Source organism: Scyliorhinus canicula, chromosome 12 (assembly GCF_902713615.1).
Source record: "Scyliorhinus canicula chromosome 12, sScyCan1.1, whole genome shotgun sequence".
Classification (NCBI taxonomy): domain Eukaryota; kingdom Metazoa; phylum Chordata; class Chondrichthyes; order Carcharhiniformes; family Scyliorhinidae; genus Scyliorhinus; species Scyliorhinus canicula.
The window spans coordinates 153,825,122-153,847,876 of NC_052157.1; the positions used below are offsets into that span (position 1 = coordinate 153,825,122).

Here is a 22,755-nt window from a genome sequence, read left to right on the forward strand (position 1 = left end):
TTTAGTCCTCCTAACTCTACGTTTAATTTCCTTCCTACTTTCACTGTACCCCTCAAGGGCTTTGTCTGTTTTTAGATGCCTAGACCTATCATATGTTTCCTTTTCCCTTTTGACTAAGCTTACAATTTCCCTTGACATCCATGGTTTCCGAATCCTGCCATTTCTATCCTTCACTTTTGTGGGGACATGCCTATTCTGCACTTCAGTCAACTGGTCTTTAAAAGCCTCCCACATGTCAGATGTGGATTTGCCCTCAAATAGATGCTCTCAATCCACATTCCCCAGTTCCTGTCTAATTTGGATGCAATTGGCCCTCTCCCAAATAACCACCTCACCCGCTGGCCATTCTTGTCCTTATCCATGACTACTCAAAATCTTATGGAATAATGGTCGCTCAGCCCAAAATGCTCCCCCACTGAAACATCAATCACCTGGCCTGGTTCCTTCTCCAACACCAAGTCTCATGTGGCTGATTGTCAACATACTGTACCAAAAAACCCTCCTGGACACATCTAACAAATTGCTCTTCATCTGAGCCCCCGACTGTAAGAGATTCCCAGTCAATATGGGGAAAGTTAAAGTCACCCATCACAACTACCCTGTTTGTTTCACACCTTTTCAGTATCCGACTACACAACTGCTCCTCTGTCTCCTGCGGGCTGTTGGGAGGTCTATAATACACTCCCAACATTGTAATTTCACCCTTCTTGTTGCTGAGCTCCACCCATAATGCCTCACCACAAGATCCTTCCAATGTGTCCTCCCTCAACACGGCTGTGATCTGCTCCCTAATCAGCAAAGCAACTCCCCCACCTCTTTTGTTTCCCCTTCTGTCCCGTCTAAAACAACGATATCCCGGAATGTTAAGCTGCCAGTCCTGTCCCTCCTTTAACCATGTCTCCACCATTTCAATTACATCACAGTTCCATGCTGTAATCCAGGCTCTCAGTTCCTCTGTCTTACCTGTTATACTTGTTGCAATGAAGCAAACTCACTCCAGACCTACAGACCCGCTGAACCCTGCCGCTTCCCTCTGCCTGATCTTACTCTGCACCAAGTTTATTGTAGCCTCACTTTGTTCCCCAGTCTCTACGCTTACTGTTGTTCCGCTTCCCACCCCGCCTTGCCACCCTAGTTTAAACTCTCCCAAACATCACAGGCAAACCTCCCAGCCAGGATATTGGTGCCCCTCCAGTTCAAGTGCAACCTATCCTTCTTGCACAGATCCCACCTTCCCCAGTGATCCATACATCTAAAGCCCTCCCTCCTACGCCAGTTCTTTAGCCACGTGATCAACTTTGGACAGGATTTTTCCCCTCCACGCCCTAAGTGTGGCGTGGGCATGAAATCCGGCATTTTTACCCGCTGCCTGCATTGGTGGATTTTTGTGCTGTTTCATCCGCTTCCCGCTTTATTAATCATGTGTGCACGGGAACGAAGCCGGGTCACAATCAAGCAGCCCCTGGTTTGTCCGCCTGCCACGAGCTCATCGACTCCTCAATCCAGGCACCATATTTAAACGCACCACTCATATAGATCTCAATGTCTGCAACCCATGAATGCCACAGATGAGAGAGAGGTGAAGAAGACTGCTACATCCAAATCAGTGACACCTTCCTGGAAAGCTTGTTTGGCTGCAGTTTCTGTGGAGAAAAGTACAGCTACTTGACCTCAGTGTACTTCACTCTTCCACTCAGGAGAAACCAGACAAAGACTCTTGGAGCAAAAGAACTATAGCATATATAGAACAAAAGCATATATCAATCATCTGTTACTTGTTAGCTATGTCCAATCATGATCATCGATTAAGGTTACATCATGCATAATGCACGCGAATAATTAACCAATTACATTCAAGGTCCGCGTGCTTAATTGTGAACTATCCAATCATTTCAAAGACGTGAAATGAAATGAAATGAAAATCACTTATTGTCACAAGTAGGCTTCAAATGAAGTTACTGTGAAAAGCCCCTAGTCACCACATTCCGGCACCTGTTCAGGGAGGCTGGTACGGGAATTGAACCATGCTGCTGGCCTGCCTTGGTCTGCTTTCAAAGCCAGCGATTTAGCCCTGTGCTAAACCAGCCCCAAGACATGCATGTTGTCTTGCAATTAGTGATATTGGTGACGCGATATCTGGGGTGTAGCTATCAATAACCTTCCTCCTTGCTGTTTAATGGCTCCTCTCGATGTATGGATGCTGTCCATTAGCCCGCTGCTGCCACCCGGAGGAAACCCACGCAGACACGGGGAGACCGTGCAGACTCCGCACAGACAGTGACTCAAGCCGGGAATCGAACTTGGGATGCTGGCGCGGTGAAGCAACAGTGCTAACCACTGTGCTACCGTGCTGCCCTTGTAGTGTTTGCTGCAATTGGCAGTTCCCACAGTCAGAACTTCCCCGGTTGAATTTCCCCAGTAAATAATGGAACTGGAGGCTTTAAACTGGTTGCAGTATAATATCTAATGTGTATAGATGCCCAAATTGCCCTCTTCGGTCTCTCCAGTTTGACCAAACGTGGCAATTGTTACTCCCTTTTGAGCAGCAGGCATTGGAAATGAACCTTCAGTGCTATACTGGTTTAGGGGCTGGTTTAGCTCACAAGGCTAAATCGCTGGCTTTTAAAGCAGATCAAGCAGGCCAGCAGCACGGTTCAATTCCTGTACCAGCCTCCCCGGACAGGCGCCGGAATGTGGCGACTAGGGGCTTTTCACAGTAACTTCATTGAAGCCCACTCGTGACAATAAGCAATTTTCATTTTTTCATTTTCATACTCAAAGCGTAAATTGGTCAGTGAAAGGCAACTAATTGCGATCAGTCATGGCTATAAGTCTAGGTGGGCATTATCGATTTCTAATTTGTCTCTCGAGAGCGATGGTCGTCTATTGATATAATTTCCTTTGGTCCCTTAAATCAAATAAGCCCAGGGATCCTCGGGTCTGCTCGATTGGCCTTCTGAGGTGTCAATTACTTATGAGACCAACCCGCTCATTAAAGTATGTTTTTTGTTATTGTGATACCCTCAATCACGACACAGGAGAGAAGATACATGATTCAAAGGCTTGAATCATCTGCGAACTGTACAGCAGCCGAGAAGTGTGATCATCACATGTTGCCTGAGTGAGCCTTATCTTATATACGATTTCCTGGGGGCGGAGCCAGAGACGGAGTCCCCCAGGGTTCCAAGCCCAGTCTTAAAGGACCAATGCATTAAAGGAAAGGTACCATTATATCAGCTACTGATAACATTCATCACAGTTATTGTTGGATATATTCATATTGCCCATTTATTCAGTACGGGGAAAATATGCTGTCTATGTTTTCGGCAGGTTGTTCGAAGGTCGTTCTTACTTCTCTCAGTATTTATTGAAATGAGCTTTTTTTAACCATTAAAATTACACAAATCAGCACAAAATACATATCAATGTCCAAAAAGTGATTGGTAAGCTAAGTATGACACAGTACATTCAGTCATTTGAAGAAATAAAGAATGACAAGAGTTAATTACAGAAATTAATCAGAACCTAATTACAGGACTTGGTGGCACGGTGGCACAGTGGTTAGCACTGTTGCTTCACAGCGCCAGGGTCCCCCAGTTCTATTCCCGGCTTGGGTCACTGTCTGTGCGGAGTCTGCACGTTCTCCCCGTGTCTGCGTGGGTTTCCTCCGGGTGCTCCGGCTTCCTCCCACAAGTCCCGAAAGACGTGCTGTTAGGTGAATTGGACATTCTGAATTCTCCCTCGGTGTACCCGAACAGGCGCTGGAATGTGGCGACTAGGGGCTTTTCACAGTAACTTCATTGCAGCGTTAATGTAAGCCGACTTGTGGTGGCAATAAAGATTATAATTAATTCTAAACTTACAAAATGAAAAATGATTGCACAGTGTGAAAATAAAGTGACTTCCCTTAAACACCGCAAATTAAACTGCAGTAATTCAACTCAGAAGCCTGAACGATTTAGTACTTGTTTACCTCAACACAATGGACTTTATTGTGAGGAGGTAGTTAGTGTGTACCAGTAATTGACCAGTAATAGACCGGGCTTGCCAATATAAATTTGATTTGACGATCCAAGTACACTTGGACGTGTCCTACACAAGGTTTCCACAATTCCCCGTCCATTTTCCACAGACAGTTAGCTGCTGGTTGACCAGATTCTCCCGTCTTGAGTGCATGGTCCAATATGTGGACCATCTGCTTTTGCAAACCGACACCAAGGACTGTGTTGTTACTCGTGTCTTAATAAAGCTCGTAGTCTCAAATGTGGAGAAGATGCTTTATTGTGAGTTTGTTCTCTCTTCAGAGCTGTTTCCTAAGGTTACCTTCAATGTTCCTAGCTGGCGTGTGGGTGTATCTGTGTTGCTCCAAGTTCTGCCCTCAGTGAAGTGTGTCCTCACTTCCTGTCCCCGTCTATTTATATGGCTCTCCCGTGCCCCCTCTAGTGTTTGCTCAGTTGTATTGCATCTAGTTAACTTGTGATCACCACATCCCCCTTTTTCTCTTTACATATTTTCTGTACATCGTTAAAGAAAATTATCCATCCTGTCCCGGTGTATTTATAGCTCTCCCTCTGGTGTTTGCTCAGTTGTTTTGTATCTAGTAAATCTACGATCACCACATCCCCCTTTTTCTCTTTACATATTTGCTGTACATCGTTAAAGAAAATTATAGAAAACAGTTACTTATGATATGCATATCTATACAGGTGATGGTGCTATTGCATATTGTACAAAGCCAATGTAGTTATATGTCCAATCTGAATAAAAACATTTATGAGTCCAAACTTGATGAATTTGTTCAGAGCTTTTTTTTTTTCTTTTTGTTGTTGATGACGTGGTGATATTGATATTGCAAGTCCGCTGTGAATGTTGTTGGTGTTCCTTGTTATTTTAAGTACCCAATGCATCATCCCGAGGTGTTTGCATGGTCACCTCACTGATGTTGACTGGCATGGCCTTTTTTTTGTGCTTGTGGTGTTGATTTATTGTCTCATCCGCCTTGGATGCTGGTGTGCTTGCTCGTTCTGGAGCAGACGTGAGTTTGTGCGATTCGTTGTCATCCCATGACATGTTTGTAGTCTTGTCATCGTTTTGCAGTGTGCTGTGGCATTGTCCTTCATGTGCCGAGTAGTACCATTGTGTACAAGTCGATGTTTCATTGCTGTTGTCTCTGTCGTTCCTGTTTTTGGTGTTGTCGCTATCTTTGTTCCTGACTTTGTTGTTTTCGTTGCCGTTCTTGTTGTTTCTGTTTCTGTCGTTGTCGCTATCTTTGTGCCTGACTTTGGTGTTTGTCTTGTCGCGCTTCATGTTGCTTTTGTTCTTTCTGTTGTCGTTCTCGTTTCTGCTGTGCTTCTTGCTATTGTTGTTGGTCTTGTCGCGCTTCATGTTGCTTTTGTTCTTGCTGTTGTTTGTCCCGTTTCTGCTGTGCTTCTTTTGACTTTTGTTTTTCTTGTTATACTCTATTCGTGTCCCGAGTGGATAATTTGAGTCATTGAGCATTTCGTCTCGAGAGTGGTGCGAATGATCTGATGTTGCATCGGTGCAGGTGACCTCAATCATTTGTGGAGAATTGGATTCCTCATCTTTGCTTTTGTTGTGCTCCTCTTCCGGAGTCAAATTCTTCTCGATTTCGTTTGACGTGGTGTCTCTGGATTCTTGGCGCTCCTCTTCTGGAGTCAAAACCTCCATGATTGCAATTGACGTGATGTCTGTGGACTTCTGGCGCTCCTCTTCTGGAGTCCAAATCTGCATGATTTCAGTTGACGTGGTGTCTCCGGACTCCAGGTGCTCCTCTTCTGGAGTCAAAATCTGCATGGTTTCTTCTGGCTTGGTCTCTCTGGACTCCAGGTGCTCCTCGTCTGGAGTCAGAATCTGCATGGTTTCTTTTGGCTTGGTCTCTCTGGACTCCAGGTGCTCCTCTTCTGGAGTCAAAATCTGCATGTTTTCTTTCGGCATCGTCGCTCTGGACTGTTGGGTGGCCCGACTCTGTGCTTCTGTACAGACAAGCTGAGAACTGTCAGTCTCGCTGTGATCCTGTCCGTCGAGTGCGATCACCTTGTTACTGTTCTCGCTCTGTGCGTCGGTTCAGACAAGCTGAGAACTGTCAGTCTCGCTGTGATCCTGTACGTCGAGTGTGATCATCTTGTCACTGTCTTCGCATGCAGTGGGTAGAGGTGCATTGTCTTCTTCTTGTTCATGTGAGCTTGTTAGACTTTCATAGTCTGCTTGTGGTTGCTCAGATACGGCGGGTTTACCTGCATGGTCTTGTTCATGCATGGTGTTCGCCAGGGAGTGTTTGCTTGCATCCCTTTTGGAGTCTTTCATTACTCGCACTGTGGAGCCTGTCATCGCTCGCTCTGTGGAGTCTTCCTGTGCTCTCTGTGTGGCGTCGTCTTCGTCTTGGGTATTGCTGTCATCCAATGTATCGACGAGCTGCCATGGCCTCATGGTGTTGGATTCATCTACCATGAGTAGAGTCGTGTTGAGCTTTGCAACGGTGTCGCTGATGCTGTGATCAGCATGTCCAAATAACTCCTCCATGTCTGAGTAGTATTCCTTGATACCCATTTCATCTTCGTTGGCTTCTTCTACCACGAGTTGATTCGTGGTGAACTTTGCGACCGTGTCGCTGATGCTGTGAGAAGCATATCCGACTGACTCAGCTGTGTCTGAGTAGTATTCTTCGAAAAACAAATCATCCTGGTTGGATTCTTCTACCACGAGTTGATTCGTGTTGAACTTTGCGACCGTGTCGCTGATGCTGTGAGAAGCATATCCGACTGACTCAGCTGTGTCTGAGTAGTATTCTTCGAAAAACAAATCATCTTTTGTTGTTTCGGAATTCTTTTTGTTCTCTTCACTTTGGGTGGTGCAGACTGCTTTTTTCAGGGTGTTGTGCAAGTTGTTTTTTACTGTTGGTGTAAGTTCAGGCGTTTTTCTGTGTTCTGAGGCAAGAAAATTTGTGTTTCCCACTTTAAGTGTCTTATTTTCAATTTTCGGGCATTTCCCTTTTAAGTGGGCGTGGTCGGGATGCTCAGGCGTCATGACGTCACGCGCAGGAATGCATTGCGCATGCGCAAATCGGCCTTCCTCCTTCACTGTGCGGTTTTGTTTCCATTGCGCATGCGCGGCGTGCGCATTACGATCCGCGACCAAAACTTCTTTTGACTGCGCATGCGCGGCTTGCGCATGCGCATCACGATCGGCACCGCGATATTTGTTAAACTGCGCATGCGCGGCTTCCGGTTCCGGCGCATGCGCAGATGCAATTTGTAGTTCTTTGCTTACCGGAGACTGCAAAATGTGCTCCAACGCCATTTTTTGCCGTTTTTCGCGGATTTCAGCGATTTTTCTGTCCCACCAGAGTGAGATGTTTGTGGTCCAGGCGAGGGGACAGGAGAGGCGACTGGGAGAGCTGCCGTTTAGGTTAGTAGAGAGAAGCTTTATTTTGGGGGGGCAGCACGGTGACGCAGTTACTGTCCTGAGAGAGGTGAAGTACATCCTCTGTTGCAATTGCATCGCCAGGTTCGCTACCCTTGGAAAGGGGAAGTCGGTCGGTATGGTCACTGCCCACAGGAATATCAAGCCAGTCATTAGTTTTCCTATGAAGATCAAGCAGGTCGTCGTCTGAGTCAAGTTCAAGTGTGGTGCCAGCAGGTGTGGGCGGGGCAAAGGGAAGGGTGTCGTCATGAGGGGGGAGTGGTTGGTCAGTGGGCGGGACGACAGTCATCTCCCATTGCCAAGGTGACATGGTGGGCATGGTTACATTGGGCTCCGTAGGCTTTGAGTTGATTGATGTGGAACCAACCGGTCTTGCCGTTAGGGTACGCTATCTTGTTAACGGAGGGGCTTACTTTGTCTGAAATGGTGCAGGGGCCCGCGAATTTAGGGGATAGGAAGGAGCTTGGGTTGTACAGCGAGATCATAACTTGCTGGCCGACTGTATAGTCGCCTACTATGGGCAACTCCATAAGCTATGGCTGCGAGTTCTGCGGCTTGGGCTCCTAGGAGTCCCGGCAACTTAAAGCTACTTCTTCCAGTGAGCGTCCCTGTGAATCCTCCATATATATACCACACCCAGTTATCCTGACACCGTCCTCAATAGTGCAGGAGCCAACTACATAGATTTTAAATGTGTCCCTTGATTGTTGGGGATCTGGTTTCTTGCTGCCTGCTCGTGGCTGTCGTGACCTGGGAATAAAGGGTCCTGTGTGACGTTTGGCTGTAACGATCTGGCACTCATGTGGGGTCCCTACGTATTGTAAGTTGTCTGCTAAAAATGTGGGCACCTTGGTGCGCTTTACCGAGATGTCCCTGCCTTGCAGTATCGTGTCCAGCGCGCTGTTCTAACCTGGCTAACAGAACCGTCTTTAAATCTACCGTCCAAAAGAAGCTGAATCGGAGAGTGTTCGGTGAGAATTGTGACAGGGTTGAGTCCCGTATTGTATGCAAAGTATTGAACTGCCAAAAGACTGCAAGCAGGTATCACTCACAAACAGAAAATTCTTGTTCTACGGGATCTAAAACTCTGGAAGCATATGCTACGAGCCCTAATCTGTCATGGTGTTTGATCAGTAGCTGCTACCTCTATGGCATATGGCAAGTCAGGGTCAGGAACTTGTAAAGCAGGGGCTGTTGCTAAGGTGCGCTTTAAATTGTTTACTGCGTCTGTGTGCTGTGAAAGACAATTCCAGGGGCCGTTCTTTTTCAGAGTTTCTGAGAGAGGCGGGCTTTAGTGGCAAAACCATCAATGTGATTCCTGCAGTATCCTCCCAACCCTGAGAATGAGCTGAGTGCCTTTGCATTACGGGGCGGGGCAACTTTACAATAGCGTCAATGCGCTTCTGCTCCATCTCCCTTTTGCCGTGGTTGATGATTGTCCCCAAGTAAAGTACTTTTTCTCTCATGACTTGCGCATTTTTTGGGGTTGTCTTTACAGCCGATAGAGTAAAGCAGGGCTAGCAGTTCGACTAGCAGAGCCACATGCTCGTCCTTGGTGTCGGTTTGCAAAAGCAGATGGTCCACATATTGGACCATGCACTCAAGACGGGAGAATCTGGTCAACCAGCAGCTAACTGTCTGTGGAAAATGGACGGGGAATTGTGGAAACCTTGTGTAGGACACGTCCAAGTGTACTTGGATCGTCAAATCAAATTTATATTGGCAAGCCCGGTCTATTACTGGTCAATTACTGGTACACACTAACTACCTCCTCACAATAAAGTCCATTGTGTTGAGGTAAACAAGTACTAAATCGTTCAGGCTTCTGAGTTGAATTACTGCAGTTTAATTTGCGGTGTTTAAGGGAAGCTACTTTATTTTCACACTGTGCAATCATTTTTGATTTTGTAAGTTTAGAATTAATTATAATCTTTATTGCCACCACAAGTCGGCTTACATTAACGCTGCAATGAAGTTACTGTGAAAAGCCCCTAGTCGCCACATTCCAGCGCCTGTTCGGGTACACCGAGGGAGAATTCAGAATGTCCAATTCACCTAACAGCACGTCTTTCGGGACTTGTGGGAGGAAGCCGGAGCACCCGGAGGAAACCCACGCAGACACGGGGAGAACGTGCAGACTCTGCACAAGACAGTGACCCAAGCCGGGAATAGAACTGGGGGACCCTGGCGCTGTGAAGCAACAGTGCTAACCACTGTGCCACCGTGCCACCAAGTCCTGTAATTAGGTTCTGATTAATTTCTGTAATTAACTCTTGTCATTCTTTATTTCTTCAAATGACTGAATGTACTATGTCATACTTAGCCTACCAATCACTTTTTGGACATTGATATGTATTTTGTGCAGATTTGTGTAATTTTAATGGTTAAAAAAAGCTCATTTCAATAAATACTGAGAGAAGTAAGAACGACCTTCGAACAACCTGCCCAAAACATAGTCAGCATATTTTCCCCGTTCTGAATAAATGGGCAATATGAATATATCCAACAATAACTGTGATGAATGTTATCAGTAGCTGATATAATGGTACCTTTCCTTTAATGCATTGGCCCTTTAAGACTGGGCTTGGAACCCTGGGGGACTCCGTCTCTGGCTCCGCCCCCAGGAAATCGTATATAAGATAAGGCTCACTCAGGCAACATGTGATGATCACACTTCTCGGCTGCTGTGCAGTTCGCAGATGATTCAAGCCTTTGAATCATGTATCTTCTCTCCTGTGTCGTGATTGAGGGTATCACAATAACAAAAAACATACTTTAATGAGCGGGTTGGTCTCACAAGTAATTGACACCTCAGAAGGCCAATCGAGCAGACCCGAGGATCCCTGGGCTTATTTGATTTAAGGGACCAAAGGAAATTATATCAATAGACGACCATCGCTCTCGAGAGACAAATTAGAAATCGATAATGCCCACCTAGACTTATAGCCATGACTGATCGCAATTAGTTACCTTTCACTGACCAATTTACGCTTTGAGTATGAAAATGAAAAAATGAAAATTGCTTATTGTCACGAGTGGGCTTCAATGAAGTTACTGTGAAAAGCCCCTAGTCGCCACATTCCGGCGCCTGTCCGGGGAGGCTGGTACAGGAATTGAACCGTGCTGCTGGCCTGCTTGATCTGCTTTAAAAGCCAGCGATTTAGCCTTGTGAGCTAAACCAGCCCCTAAACCAGTATAGCACTGAAGGTTCATTTCCAATGCCTGCTGCTCAAAAGGGAGTAACAATTGCCACGTTTGGTCAAACTGGAGAGACCGAAGAGGGCAATTTGGGCATCTATACACATTAGATATTATACTGCAACCAGTTTAAAGCCTCCAGTTCCATTATTTACTGGGGAAATTCAACCGGGGAAGTTCTGACTGTGGGAACTGCCAATTGTAGCAAACACTACAAGGGCAGCACGGTAGCACAGTGGTTAGCACTGTTGCTTCACCGCGCCAGCGTCCCAAGTTCGATTCCCAGCTTGAGTCACTGTCTGTGCGGAGTCTGCACGGTCTCCCCGTGTCTGCGTGGGTTTCCTCCGGGTGGCAGCAGCGGGCTAATGGACAGCATCCATACATCGAGAGGAGCCATTAAACAGCAAGGAGGAAGGTTATTGATAGCTACACCCCAGATATCGCGTCACCAATATCACTAATTGCAAGACAACATGCATGTCTTGGGGCTGGTTTAGCACAGGGCTAAATCGCTGGCTTTGAAAGCAGACCAAGGCAGGCCAGCAGCATGGTTCAATTCCCGTACCAGCCTCCCCGGACAGGCGCTGGAATGTGGCGACTAGGGTCTTTTCACAGTAACTTCATTTGAAGCCTACTTGTGACAATAAGTGATTTTCATTTCATTTCATTTCACGTCTTTGAAATGATTGGATAGTTCACAATTAAGCACGCGGACCTTGAATGTAATTGGTTAATTATTCGCGTGCATTATGCATGATGTAACCTTAATCGATGATCATGATTGGACATAGCTAACAAGTAACAGATGATTGATATATGCTTTTGTTCTATATATGCTATAGTTCTTTTGCTCCAAGAGTCTTTGTCTGGTTTCTCCTGAGTGGAAGAGTGAAGTACACTGAGGTCAAGTAGCTGTACTTTTCTCCACAGAAACTGCAGCCAAACAAGCTTTCCAGGAAGGTGTCACTGATTTGGATGTAGCAGTCTTCTTCACCTCTCTCTCATCTGTGGCATTCATGGGTTGCAGACATTGAGATCTATATGAGTGGTGCGTTTAAATATGGTGCCTGGATTGAGGAGTCGATGAGCTCGTGGCAGGCGGACAAACCAGGGGCTGCTTGATTGTGACCCGGCTTCGTTCCCGTGCACACATGATTAATAAAGCGGGAAGCGGATGAAACAGCACAAAAATCCACCAATGCAGGCAGCGGGTAAAAATGCCGGATTTCATGCCCACGCCACACTTAGGGCGTGGAGGGGAAAAATCCTGTCCAAAGTTGATCACGTGGCTAAAGAACTGGCGTAGGAGGGAGGGCTTTAGATGTATGGATCACTGGGGAAGGTGGGATCTGTGCAAGAAGGATGGGTTGCACCTGAACTGGAGGGGCACCAATATCCTGGCTGGGAGGTTTGCCTGTGATGTTTGGGAGAGTTTAAACTAGGGTGGCAAGGCGGGGTGGGAAGCGGAACAACAGTAAGCGTAGAGACTGGGGAACAAAGTGAGACTACAATAAACTTGGCGCAGAGTAAGATCAGGCAGAGGGAAGCGGCAGGGCTCAGCGGGTCTGTAGGTCTGGAGTGAGTTTGCTTCATTGCAACAAGTATAACAGGTAAGACAGAGGAACTGAGAGCCTGGATTACAGCATGGAACTGTGATGTAATTGAAATGGTGGAGACATGGATAAAGGAGGGACAGGACTGGCAGCTTAACATTGCGGGATATCGTTGTTTTAGACGGGACAGAAGGGGAAACAAAAGAGGTGGGGGAGTTGCTTTGCTGATTAGGGAGCAGATCACAGCCGTGTTGAGGGAGGACACATTGGAAGGATCTTGTGGTGAGGCATTATGGGTGGAGCTCAGCAACAAGAAGGGTGAAATCACAATGTTGGGAGTGTATTATAGACCTCCCAACAGCCCGCAGGAGACAGAGGAGCAGTTGTGTAGTCGGATACTGAAAATGTGTGAAACAAACAGGGTAGTTGTGATGGGTGACTTTAACTTTCCCCATATTGACTGGGAATCTCTTACAGTTGGGGGCTCAGATGAAGAGCAATTTGTTAGATGTGTCCAGGAGGGTTTTTTGGTACAGTATGTTGACAATCAGCCACATGAGACTTGGTGTTGGAGAAGGAACCAGGCCAGGTGATTGATGTTTCAGTGGGGGAGCATTTTGGGCTGAGCGACCATTATTCCATAAGATTTTGAGTAGTCATGGATAAGGACAAGAATGGCCAGCGGGTGAGGTAGTTATTTTGGAGACGGCCAATTGCATCCAAATTAGACAGGAACTGGGGAATGTGGATTGAGAGCATCTATTTGAGGGCAAATCCACATCTGACATATGGGAGGCTTTTAAAGACCAGTTGACTGAAGTACAGAATAGGCATGTCCCCACAAAAGTGAAGGAGAGAAATGGCAGGATTCGGGAACCATGGATGACAAGGGAAATTGTAAGCTTAGTCAAAAGGGAAAAGGAAACATATGATAGGTCTAGGCATCTAAAAACAGACAAAGCCCTTGAGGGGTACAGTGAAAGTAGGAAGGAAATTAAACGTAGAGTTAGGAGGACTAAAAGGGGCCATGAAATGTCTTTAGCAAACATGGTCAAGGAGAATCCCAAGACTTTTTATGCATATATTAGGAGCACGAGGGTAGCAAGAGAAAGAGTAGGCCACTCAAGGAGAATGGAGGGAAGTTACGCGTGAAACTTTCTTAAAAACATCAATATATCAAAGGAGGAAGTGTTGAGTATCCTAAATTGCAATAAGGTAGACAAGTCCCCGGGGCCGGATGGGATCTATCCCAGGTTGCTGCGGGAGGCAAGAGGAGAAATAGCTGGGGCCTTAACAGGTATCTTCACATCCTCTTTGACTACAGATGAGGTTCCAGAGGACTGGAGAATAACCAATGTTAGTCCCTTGTTTAAGAAAGGAAGCAGGGACAATCCGGCAAATTATAGGCCGGTGAGCCTGACATCAGTGGTGGGGAAGGTTTTGGGGAAGATACTGAGGGACAGAGTATATGCACATTTGGAGGAAAATGGACTAGTTAGTGCAGGCAGAATGGTTTTGTATGGGGAAGGTCAGGTCTTACCAACTTGACTGAGGTTATGAAGAGGTGACAAAGAAAATTGATGAGGGAAAGGCTGTGGATATAGTTATTATCAGTGGTTCCCAACGTGGGGCGTACGCCCCACAGGGGGGCAATTTGATTTTTAAGGGGGACAATTGAGCACGACTGAGGGGGTCTGGTTCCAAATTTTCGATTTTTATTTTTTTGGATTTTCCATCAGGTAAACATATGTAGTTTATGTTTCAGATGTTATTTTGAGTAAATAATTTTTTTGGGGTAAAAGAGGTCTTTATTGTGTAGTTATTACATAATCACCGCGCCATCGCTCTTCATGCACGTCGCACGAAGCGCGCGAGGTCATGGGAGAACCTTATTTATTGAATTGGATTTAGAAATGCGATTCAAAGAGCTTTTGCTAAGTTACCCTTATAATATCTATTTCCTCCGTTTTCTCTCAAGGGAAAGCAATCCATTTTCTGAGAATTCACAGTCCAAACAATCGTAAACAAAGAAGTTGTTTTGGTGTTTCCACGCAAGGTAATTGATACATATTTCTTTGTCTGCTCGTGAATATATTTGATTGTTTAGTATTATGATGATACTAGAAGATGCATAAAGTGTCAGAGATGAAAACTAAATAGTCCAAATGCGTAATATTTGACTAGAAAATAGACAGTAAGATAATACACATAGTTTAGGCTGGCGTATCATATGACCTTTAGTGTGACGAATATCATCAATGTATTTATTTCAGTCACAAACCCTATGAATAAAATGAGTAGTGCAAGCAAGAAGAAAGTTCGTCAGTATTCAGAGGAATATTTAAAACTTGGTTTCATACCCGCTGTCCATGATGAACGGTCACCTTTCTGCCTCTTATGCCAACAATGCTTGACCAACGAATCAATGAAACAAGGTCGTCTTGAGGCGCATTTGAAGGCGAAACATAGTGCGTATGTAAATTCAGATTTGAATTACTACAAATCTTTAAAGGATAAGTTTGAAAAAAGATCAACAATAAAGTCTCTGGCAGCACAGTGGCCTAGTGGTTAGCACAACCGCCTCACGGCGCTGAGGTCCCAGGTTCGATCCCGGCTCTGGGTCACTGTCCGTGTGGAGTTTGCACATTCTCCCCGTGTCTGCGTGGGTTTCGCCCCCACAACCCAAAAATGTGCAGAGTTGGTGGATTGGCCACGCTAAATTGCCCCTTAATTGGAAAAAATAATTGGGTAACCTAAATTTATAAAAAAAAAACAATAAAGTCTCTGTTCACTGCACAAACTGTTACTGTCAGTCGTACTCTTGAGGCTAGTTATGAAATTTCTTTACTCATTGCTAAATCTGGAAAAAATCATACTATAGGGGAGGATTTAATTAAACCATCAATATCAGCATTTCTTAAAACAGTTCTGGAAAAAGATGACAAAGATGTTAAAGCCATGCCACTCAGTAACAACACTGTTAGGAGAAGAATAGATGAAATGAGTGAAGATATTGAAACACAACTTGTTGAAAAGCTGAAATCAAGAAAATTCTCAGTACAAATGGATGAATCAACTGTGAGAGACAGTGAGGCCTTATTGCTAACCTATGTAAGATATATTGATAAAGGTGAATTTGCTGAAGAAATGTTATTCTGCAAATCGTTAGAGACCACCACTATCGCCACTGATATATATAATAAACTAAAACACTACTTAGATGTCAATAATATACCAATGGAAAACATAACATCTTGTGCAGCTGATGGTGCTCCTGTTATGATGGGCAAGAAAAATGGCTGCTTAAAATTGATGAAAGATGAGAATCCGGAAATGCTTCTTGTGCACTGTGTTATTCATAGAGAGAACTTAGTGTCGAAAAATATTTCTCCTGTACTTAATGAGGTAGTGGGGCAGCACTTTGGGGCAGCACGGTAGCATGGTGGTTAGCATAAATGCTTCACAGCTCCAGGGTACCAGGTTCGATTCTCAGCTGGGTCACTGTCGGTGTGGAGTCTGCGCGTCCTCCCCGTGTGTGCGTGGGTTTCCTCCGGGTGTACCGGTTTCCTCCCACAGTCCAAAGATGTGCGGGTTAGGTGGATTGGCCATGCTAAATTGCCCGTAGTGTCCTAAAAAGTAAGGTTAATGGGGGTTGTTGGGTTACGGGTATAGGGTGGATATGTGGGTTTGAGTAGGGTGATCATTGCTCGGCACAACATCGAGGGCCGAAGGGCCTGTTCTGTGCTGTACTGTTCTATGTTCTATGTTCTAACACAGCTCTGCGATCGTCTACAGTGGAAAGGGACCGTCAGGCGTCTGAGCATTTATACCTCGTTAATAGAGGCGTGGTTAATTCAGCCTCTCGGCCAATCGGTCGAGAGGCACATGACCGACCAGGGCCAATGGTAAGCCGACGTTCTGGCCCAATGGCAGACGAGTATGCAGATCATATCACCACATTGAGGGCCGAAGGGCCTGTTCTGTGCTGTACTGTTCTATGTTCTAGGTACTGAAATCAGTTATAAAATCTATCAATGCTATCAAAGCTAATGCCAAATGTGAGCTTTTCAAGCAATTTTGTGAAGATAACAATGCAGACCATGTGAGACTTTTACTTCACACTGAGGTACGGTGGCTTTCGAAGGGGAATTGTTTGAAAAGAGTCATGGAACTATTTAATGAGCTTAGTGACTTTTTAAGTGACAAGCCTGAAATGAAGCACCTGCTAACCGTTGATGGAAAAGCGTTTGTGAGTTATTTAGCAGATATTTTTGAAAAACTGAATGTGTTGAATAAACTTTATATGGACTTTAGTAAAGCACTTGACAAGGTCCCACATTGCAGACTGGTACAAAAAATAAAATCACATGGGATTGGGGGTGGGCTGGCGAGATGGATACAGAACTGGCTGGGTTATAGAAGACAGAGAGTAGCAGTGGAAGGGTGTTTTCCAGAATGGAGATCTGTAGCTAGTGGTGTTCCGCAGGGATCGGTGCTGGGACCTCTGTTGTTTGTAGTATAAATAAATGATCTGGAGGAAAATGTGGGTGGTCTGATTAGTGAGTTTGGGGGTGACATAAAGATTGGCGGAGTTGCTGATAGTGCCGAGGATTGTCAGAGGATACAACAGGATTTAGATCGATTGGAGACTTGGGCACAGAAATGGCAGATGGAGTTTAATCCGGGCAAATGCGAGGTGATGCATTTTGGAGGATCAAATCTAGGTATGAATTATACTGTAAAATGGCAGAACCCTTAAGAGCATTAACATTCAGAGGGATCTGGGCGTGCAGGTCCACAGTTCCCTAAAAGTGGCAACACAGGTGGCCAGGATTAAGAAGGCATATGGCATGCTTACCTGCATCAGCCGGGGCATCATGATGCTTGGAGGGTCGAAGGGCCTGGTCCTGTGCTCTTCCAAGCTGGCAATCCAAATCCTGGAATGGTTGTCATGTGAGAGTACCTTTAAGAAATGTGTGTTTAAGAAATGTACCTTTAAGAAATGTGTGTTTATCAGTGATGTCAGAGTGTGGGTGGAGCTGGGCTGTCTGCCAGCTTTTTACTTTAGTTTTAGGCTGTTTGCGGCAGGGTGTGTTTTAGTTTCGTTTCAGTGTTGGAGCTGAAGCCAGACAGAGCAGGTGCACTGTTGATCTCTCTGCCATGAAAAGACTATCTCTTGATCATTTGGTGAATTCAGAGTTTAAAATGTTTTCAGTAGTGAATGTAAACCTGATGTGCTTCTGTGAAAAGATCTTCTGCCTTCTGGATGTTGTTTGGCAAGTTATTAAGGATGACTTAGTGTTGTATTCTTTGGGGGTTATATTTGAATTGATGGTGGCTAAGATGTTCACTGTAAGTTTCAAAAAGGTTAACTTGAGTTCATAGAATAAACATTGTTTTGCTTTAAAAATTACTTTTCAATTTCTGCTGTACCACACCTGTAGAGTGGGCCGTGTGCTCCCCATACCACAATCTATTGAAAGTTGTGGGTCAGGTGAACTCCATGATCCACTTCGGAGTTCTCCAAAACCTGTCCCATAACAAGAAAAAATATCAAGAGAACTCCAAAATAGGAATCAGCCACAGATCCATCGCATTTTACACTCAAGAGAAATGAACAAAAAGACAGAGAGGAAAGGCAGATGGAAAGACAGACCGAGGGAGCCACAAACAAACCTGAAAATATTCAAAAAACCTGCGTTAATGAGCTGCCCTTATGTAAAGCATTTTCCAAACCCAATTTGCAAATGGGTCTGCCCTCAGGGTCTTTTGCAAAGTAAAGTCAGGTTAATTTGCTCATTTCTCACAGAGAGCAATGCACCACCCCCCACAAAGCTTTGTCATCTGCTCATTGTTATTTTGACATGATCAGTGTCTTCGATGTGTCAGACCTCAACGCATCGTGCCAAAACCTTGCTGACGGTAATTGTGAAACAAAGAACTTCAGGTACGTTGCTAACAAGCAATTATTTCGAAGCATTTGGAAGAATTGATGTTATAATGCAGTTATGCAAATCAAACAGAAACTGTAACAGGAGCTGTTAATAGCAGAAGCTTCGTAAAGTTCTTGTAGAATCACTGATCTCGACTGTCAGTCTTGAATGGTCATGAATAACAACAACTTGCATTTATACAGTGCCAAAAAATCCTCAAGGCAATTTACAGCAGTGTGACCAGACAAACACCAGCAGGTTGGGAAGCAAGGCCAGCGGTAAGGGGTGAATGGGACTTGGTGCAAGTTGGGATATGAGATGCAGAATGTTGGATGAGGACAAGTTGATGGCGGCTGCGAGTGAGTGAGCTTTCCAAGAGGGCAATGCAGCGCAGTGCAGTGACTGTCAGTAGAGGCCAGTTGGTTGGTGAGATGAGCAGCACAGGAAGATGGTCGGTGAGTTTATCCCAGAGTGGATGTGACGATATAAGAATGGAGCTGGTCATTATTTCAAACCTAATTTTTAAACAAAATCTGCGGGATTCTCCCTCAGCGGGATTCTCCGCTTTGTCGGCAGCGCACCCACGCCCGCGCGTTTCCCGACGGCGTGAGTTGGCCCACAATGGGAAACCCCATTTTCCAGCTGTGGGAACGGAGAATCCCGCTGCCAGCGGGAGCCGGTCGCACCGGAAAACGGGATTGGTGGGACGGAGAGTCCAGCCCAATATCCCTGGTTCATAAAAAGTGTAGAGCAAAATCGTTCAAATTTGACATTCCATAAAGTTTCTTTCAGTGCAAGTATTGCGTCGTACTTAATGGAATGTCAAACTTGAACTGTGTGTTATATCCTTTTACACTTATATACAGTTACAGGTTATATTAACAATATACATTTCATATTGAGCATGCAGCCTGAGGGGTTAGACACCGGTTCCAGCCCCTCGTTAGACATTGGGAGAGGACCTTAAACTGTGGCCGTTTCTCATGAACCTTTGCAGGGATTAAAATCAATGGCGATTAACAGGAAATTTTGATGTAGGTCTTAAGTTTTAGGATGGTGGGAACTCCACCCCTCCCGTGTTGGTGGGGAACGCACCCTCGCCAACTCCAAAACCCCGGTGTCACATTACGTTCTGATGAGCGCTGGCTGACGTAAGATGGAACCTTCACCCCCTCATCCTGAAGGGGATCCCACCCTGGGGAACTGCTGAGGCTGGAAGAAGTACTGCAAGGGGTTGCCACTAAGCTCTGGGAACCAGAGAGCAAGGGTTCCAAGGCAGGAAGGGTAGGGAACACTTGGGACACCGGACGTGAGGCGATTGGGGTCTGGGGGGGTAGGCCAAATGGTAAGGAGGACACCAATCTTAATGGGGAGGATGTCCCCGGTCAGAAGGGGGCTTCTGATGGAGGTGACCCACCCCCGCTTCCCTTCCGAGATTCAACTTTCTTTAATTCCACATTTGCCTACTCACCGCCCCCCTCCCCATCCCCCATAAAAACTGAGGCTGGGTGAGAATCTGCTCTTATTTAGCCATTAATCAGCCACTTAAAGGTGTCAATTGGGGTAAGGGTGGTCTTCCCATCCAAAGCCTTGCTCACACCAGCGTGATAGTACTGCGCCCTTCGGGCGAGCAGGAAACCAGACAGAATCCCATCCGTGCGATTTCATGCTTCCCGGCAACCCCCCCTCCCCCTCCCCGTACCAACCTTAGAACCTGTGGGAAGGTTCTTTTGCTTGGCCACTGCATGCAGCCTGCTGCGTTGGGTTGTATATTGTCATGGGTTCAAACCTGCAAAGTGAACATTTCGCCCTTCCCCAGATCACCTGTCTATCTGCTCCCGGGTCTACTCTAAATATCAAACTAACATTGTACACAAGATATGAACATTTGTTGACAGGTGCTCTGCCTTTGTTTCAGAATTATCGAAATCTGTTGAAATCTCATTGCAGCCCGCGCTTTCTGCTTTTGTATGTTACACGCACAGTTACATCGACTGCACTTTTAAAATGTTACATGCAAATTGTGGTTAACCGACATTTTGTATCGAGCAACCAACCTGCAACTGTAAACCACTAATATCCTGATTCACAATTATATCATCCGCAAACCACAAAACCTGTTTCTCACTCTCTGACATCGGTTTATCGTTGGGTAGTGATTTGGTCATTTCATTGGACTTTGTGGGAGTTTTCTGTGTTAAAACTGGTTACATAGTAACATAGGAACATAGCTTTAAGGATCAGAAGTAGGCAGTTCAGCCCTTTGAGCCTGTTCCACCATTCAATCAGATCACGGCTGATCCCTTCCTGGTCTCAAAGCCATCTCTCCACCTGTTCCCCATATCCCTTAAACCCGTTTTTTAAAATCAGAAATATATCTATCATGAGTTTTAATTTTGCTCACTAATCTCTTCTGTGGGACCTTGTCAAAAGCCTTTTGAGAGTCCACATACACTACATCCACTGGTTCAGCCTCGTCCACTCTACTGGTTAATCCTCAAAACAATCAGCACGATTTGTCAAGCATGCTTTCCCTTCAGTGAATCCATGCTGACTTGGACCGATCCTGTCCCCGTTTTCCAAATGCTCATTTATTTCATCCTTAATAATTGACTCCAACATTTTCCCCACCACCGATGTCAGGCTAACCGGTCTATAATAACCTGGGGCGAGATTCTCCGCAAATGCGGAGAGTCGTAAAGGCTGCCGTGAAACTGGCCGTGTTTCACGGCAGCCTTCACGCCCGTTCCCGGGACCCGATTCTCTCCCCCCCCCCCAATCGGGGCTAGGAGCGGGACGCCGGGAATCACGGCGACGCGGCCTTAAGATGACGCGCGGCCGGCTCCAACCCGCGCATGCGCGGGTGACGTCATCACGCCATTGGCGGAACCCGAGCATGCGCGGTTCCGCATTTCTCCACCGCCGCCCGACAAGATGTGGCGGCTTGATCTTGTCGGGCGGCGGAGGGGAAATGGTGCGTCCCTTTTGGACGCAGGCCCGACGAGCACAACGGTGGTGCTCCCGCCCCAAATGGGCCTCTGGATGCCCCAAACGTTCATCCAGAACCCGTTTTTACGACGGCAACAAGCAGGTGTGTTTGCTGCCGTGAAAAAACGGGCGTAACGGCCCGGCCGCTCGGCCCATCGGCCGTGGAGAATCGCCGCTCGCCGTAAAAAACGGCGAGAGGCGATTCGTGACGTGAGTCGTGCGAGGGGGGGGGGGAGAATAGCCGGGGGGCGTGAAAAATGTCGGGAGGACTTCCCGCTATTCTCCCAACCGGCGTGGGCAGCGGAGAATCGCGCCCCGTTTTCTCTCTCCTTTTTTAAAATGTGGGGTTACATTAGCTACCCTCCAATCCATTGGAACTCTTCCAGAGTCTATAGAATGCTGGAAAATTATCACCAATACATCCACTATTTCTAGGGCCACTTCCTTAAGTACACTGGGATGCAGAGCATGGATTTTAATCCAATCAATTTCCACAATGTAATTTCCTGACTAATGAGGATTTCCTTCCGTTCCTCCTACATGCGAGACCTCTCTGTACCCTAGTATTTCTGGAAGGTTAGAGTCCTCCTTAGTGAAGACAGATCCAAAGTATTTGTTTAGCTGGTCTGCCATCTCTTTGTTTCCCATTGAGGTCCTGATTGAGGTCTACAAAATTATGAGAGGTATGGGCAGGGTGGATAGCAACAAGCTTTTTCCAAGAGTGGGGGTGTCAATTACAAGGGGTCACGATTTCAAGGTGAGAGGGGAAAATTTAAAGGGAGCTGTGCGTGGAAAGTTTTTTACGCAGAGGGTGGTGGGTGCCTGGAATGCTTTGCCAGCGGAGGTGGTAGAGGCAGGCACGATAGCATCATTTAAGATGCATCTGGACAGATATATGAACGGGTGGGGAACAGAGAGAAATAGACCTTGGAAAATAGGCAACAGGTTAAGATAAAGGATCTGGATCGGCGCAGGCTGGGAGGGCCGAAGGGCCTGTTCCTGTGCTGTAATTTTCTTTGTTCTTCTTTGTTCATTATATGTTCACCTGATTCTAACTAAGGGGCCTACATTCGTCTTCACCAGTCTTTTCCTCTTCACATATCTATAGAAGCTTTTGCGGTCAATTTTTCTGTATTCTGCAAGCTTACTCTCATATTCTATTTTCCTATTCCGAATTAAAACCTTTGATCTCCTCTGCTGAATTTAAAATTTCTCCCAGTTCTCAGGCTTGCTGCTTTCTCTGGTCAATTTAGATGCCTTCTCTTTGGCTTTAACACTATCCCTGATTGCCCTTGTTAGCCATAGTTGAGCATCTTCCCCGTCTTACTCAAGACAAGGATGTACAATTGTTGAAGTTCATCCATGTGTTCTCGGACTATCCGCCATTGCCTATCCACCGTCAACCCCTTAAGTATCCTTTGGCACCTTATCCTAGCCAATGCATATCTCACACTACCAAAGTTAGCTTTCTTTAAATTCAGGACCCTAGTCTCAGACTTAAATGTGTCAATCTTCACCTTAGTGAAGAATTCTGCCATATTATGGGCACTCTTCCCTATAGGACCTCGCATCACAACATTGCTAATTAATCCTCTCTCGTTGCACAATATCCAATCTAGGATGACCTGCTCTCTGGGTAGTTC

The 22,755-nt window shown here is 45.9% G+C and overlaps 1 protein-coding gene across 1 annotated transcript; it reads left to right on the forward strand.

The window, feature by feature from the left end:
- Positions 1-14,973: 14,973 nt before the first annotated feature.
- LOC119974345 (SCAN domain-containing protein 3-like) lies at positions 14,974-20,201 on the forward strand. Its single transcript, XM_038813117.1, has 3 exons — positions 14,974-15,596; positions 16,198-16,440; positions 20,043-20,201. Exons 1-3 carry the CDS (start codon positions 15,150-15,152, stop codon positions 20,199-20,201), a joined length of 849 nt encoding a protein of 282 aa, XP_038669045.1. The 5' UTR covers positions 14,974-15,149.
- The last annotated feature ends 2,554 nt before the right edge of the window (positions 20,202-22,755 follow it).

Excerpts from the sequence above, each read along its gene's own strand:
- LOC119974345 (XM_038813117.1), top strand. The coding sequence starts at position 15,150 with ATGCCACTCAGTAACAACACTGTTAGGAGAAGAATAGATGAAATGAGT. Across the intron at positions 15,597-16,197 it reads TTTCTCCTGTACTTAATGAG|GTACTGAAATCAGTTATAAA; the intron begins GTAGTGGGGCAG and ends TCTATGTTCTAG. Across the intron at positions 16,441-20,042 it reads CCGTTGATGGAAAAGCGTTT|AATTATCGAAATCTGTTGAA; the intron begins GTGAGTTATTTA and ends CCTTTGTTTCAG.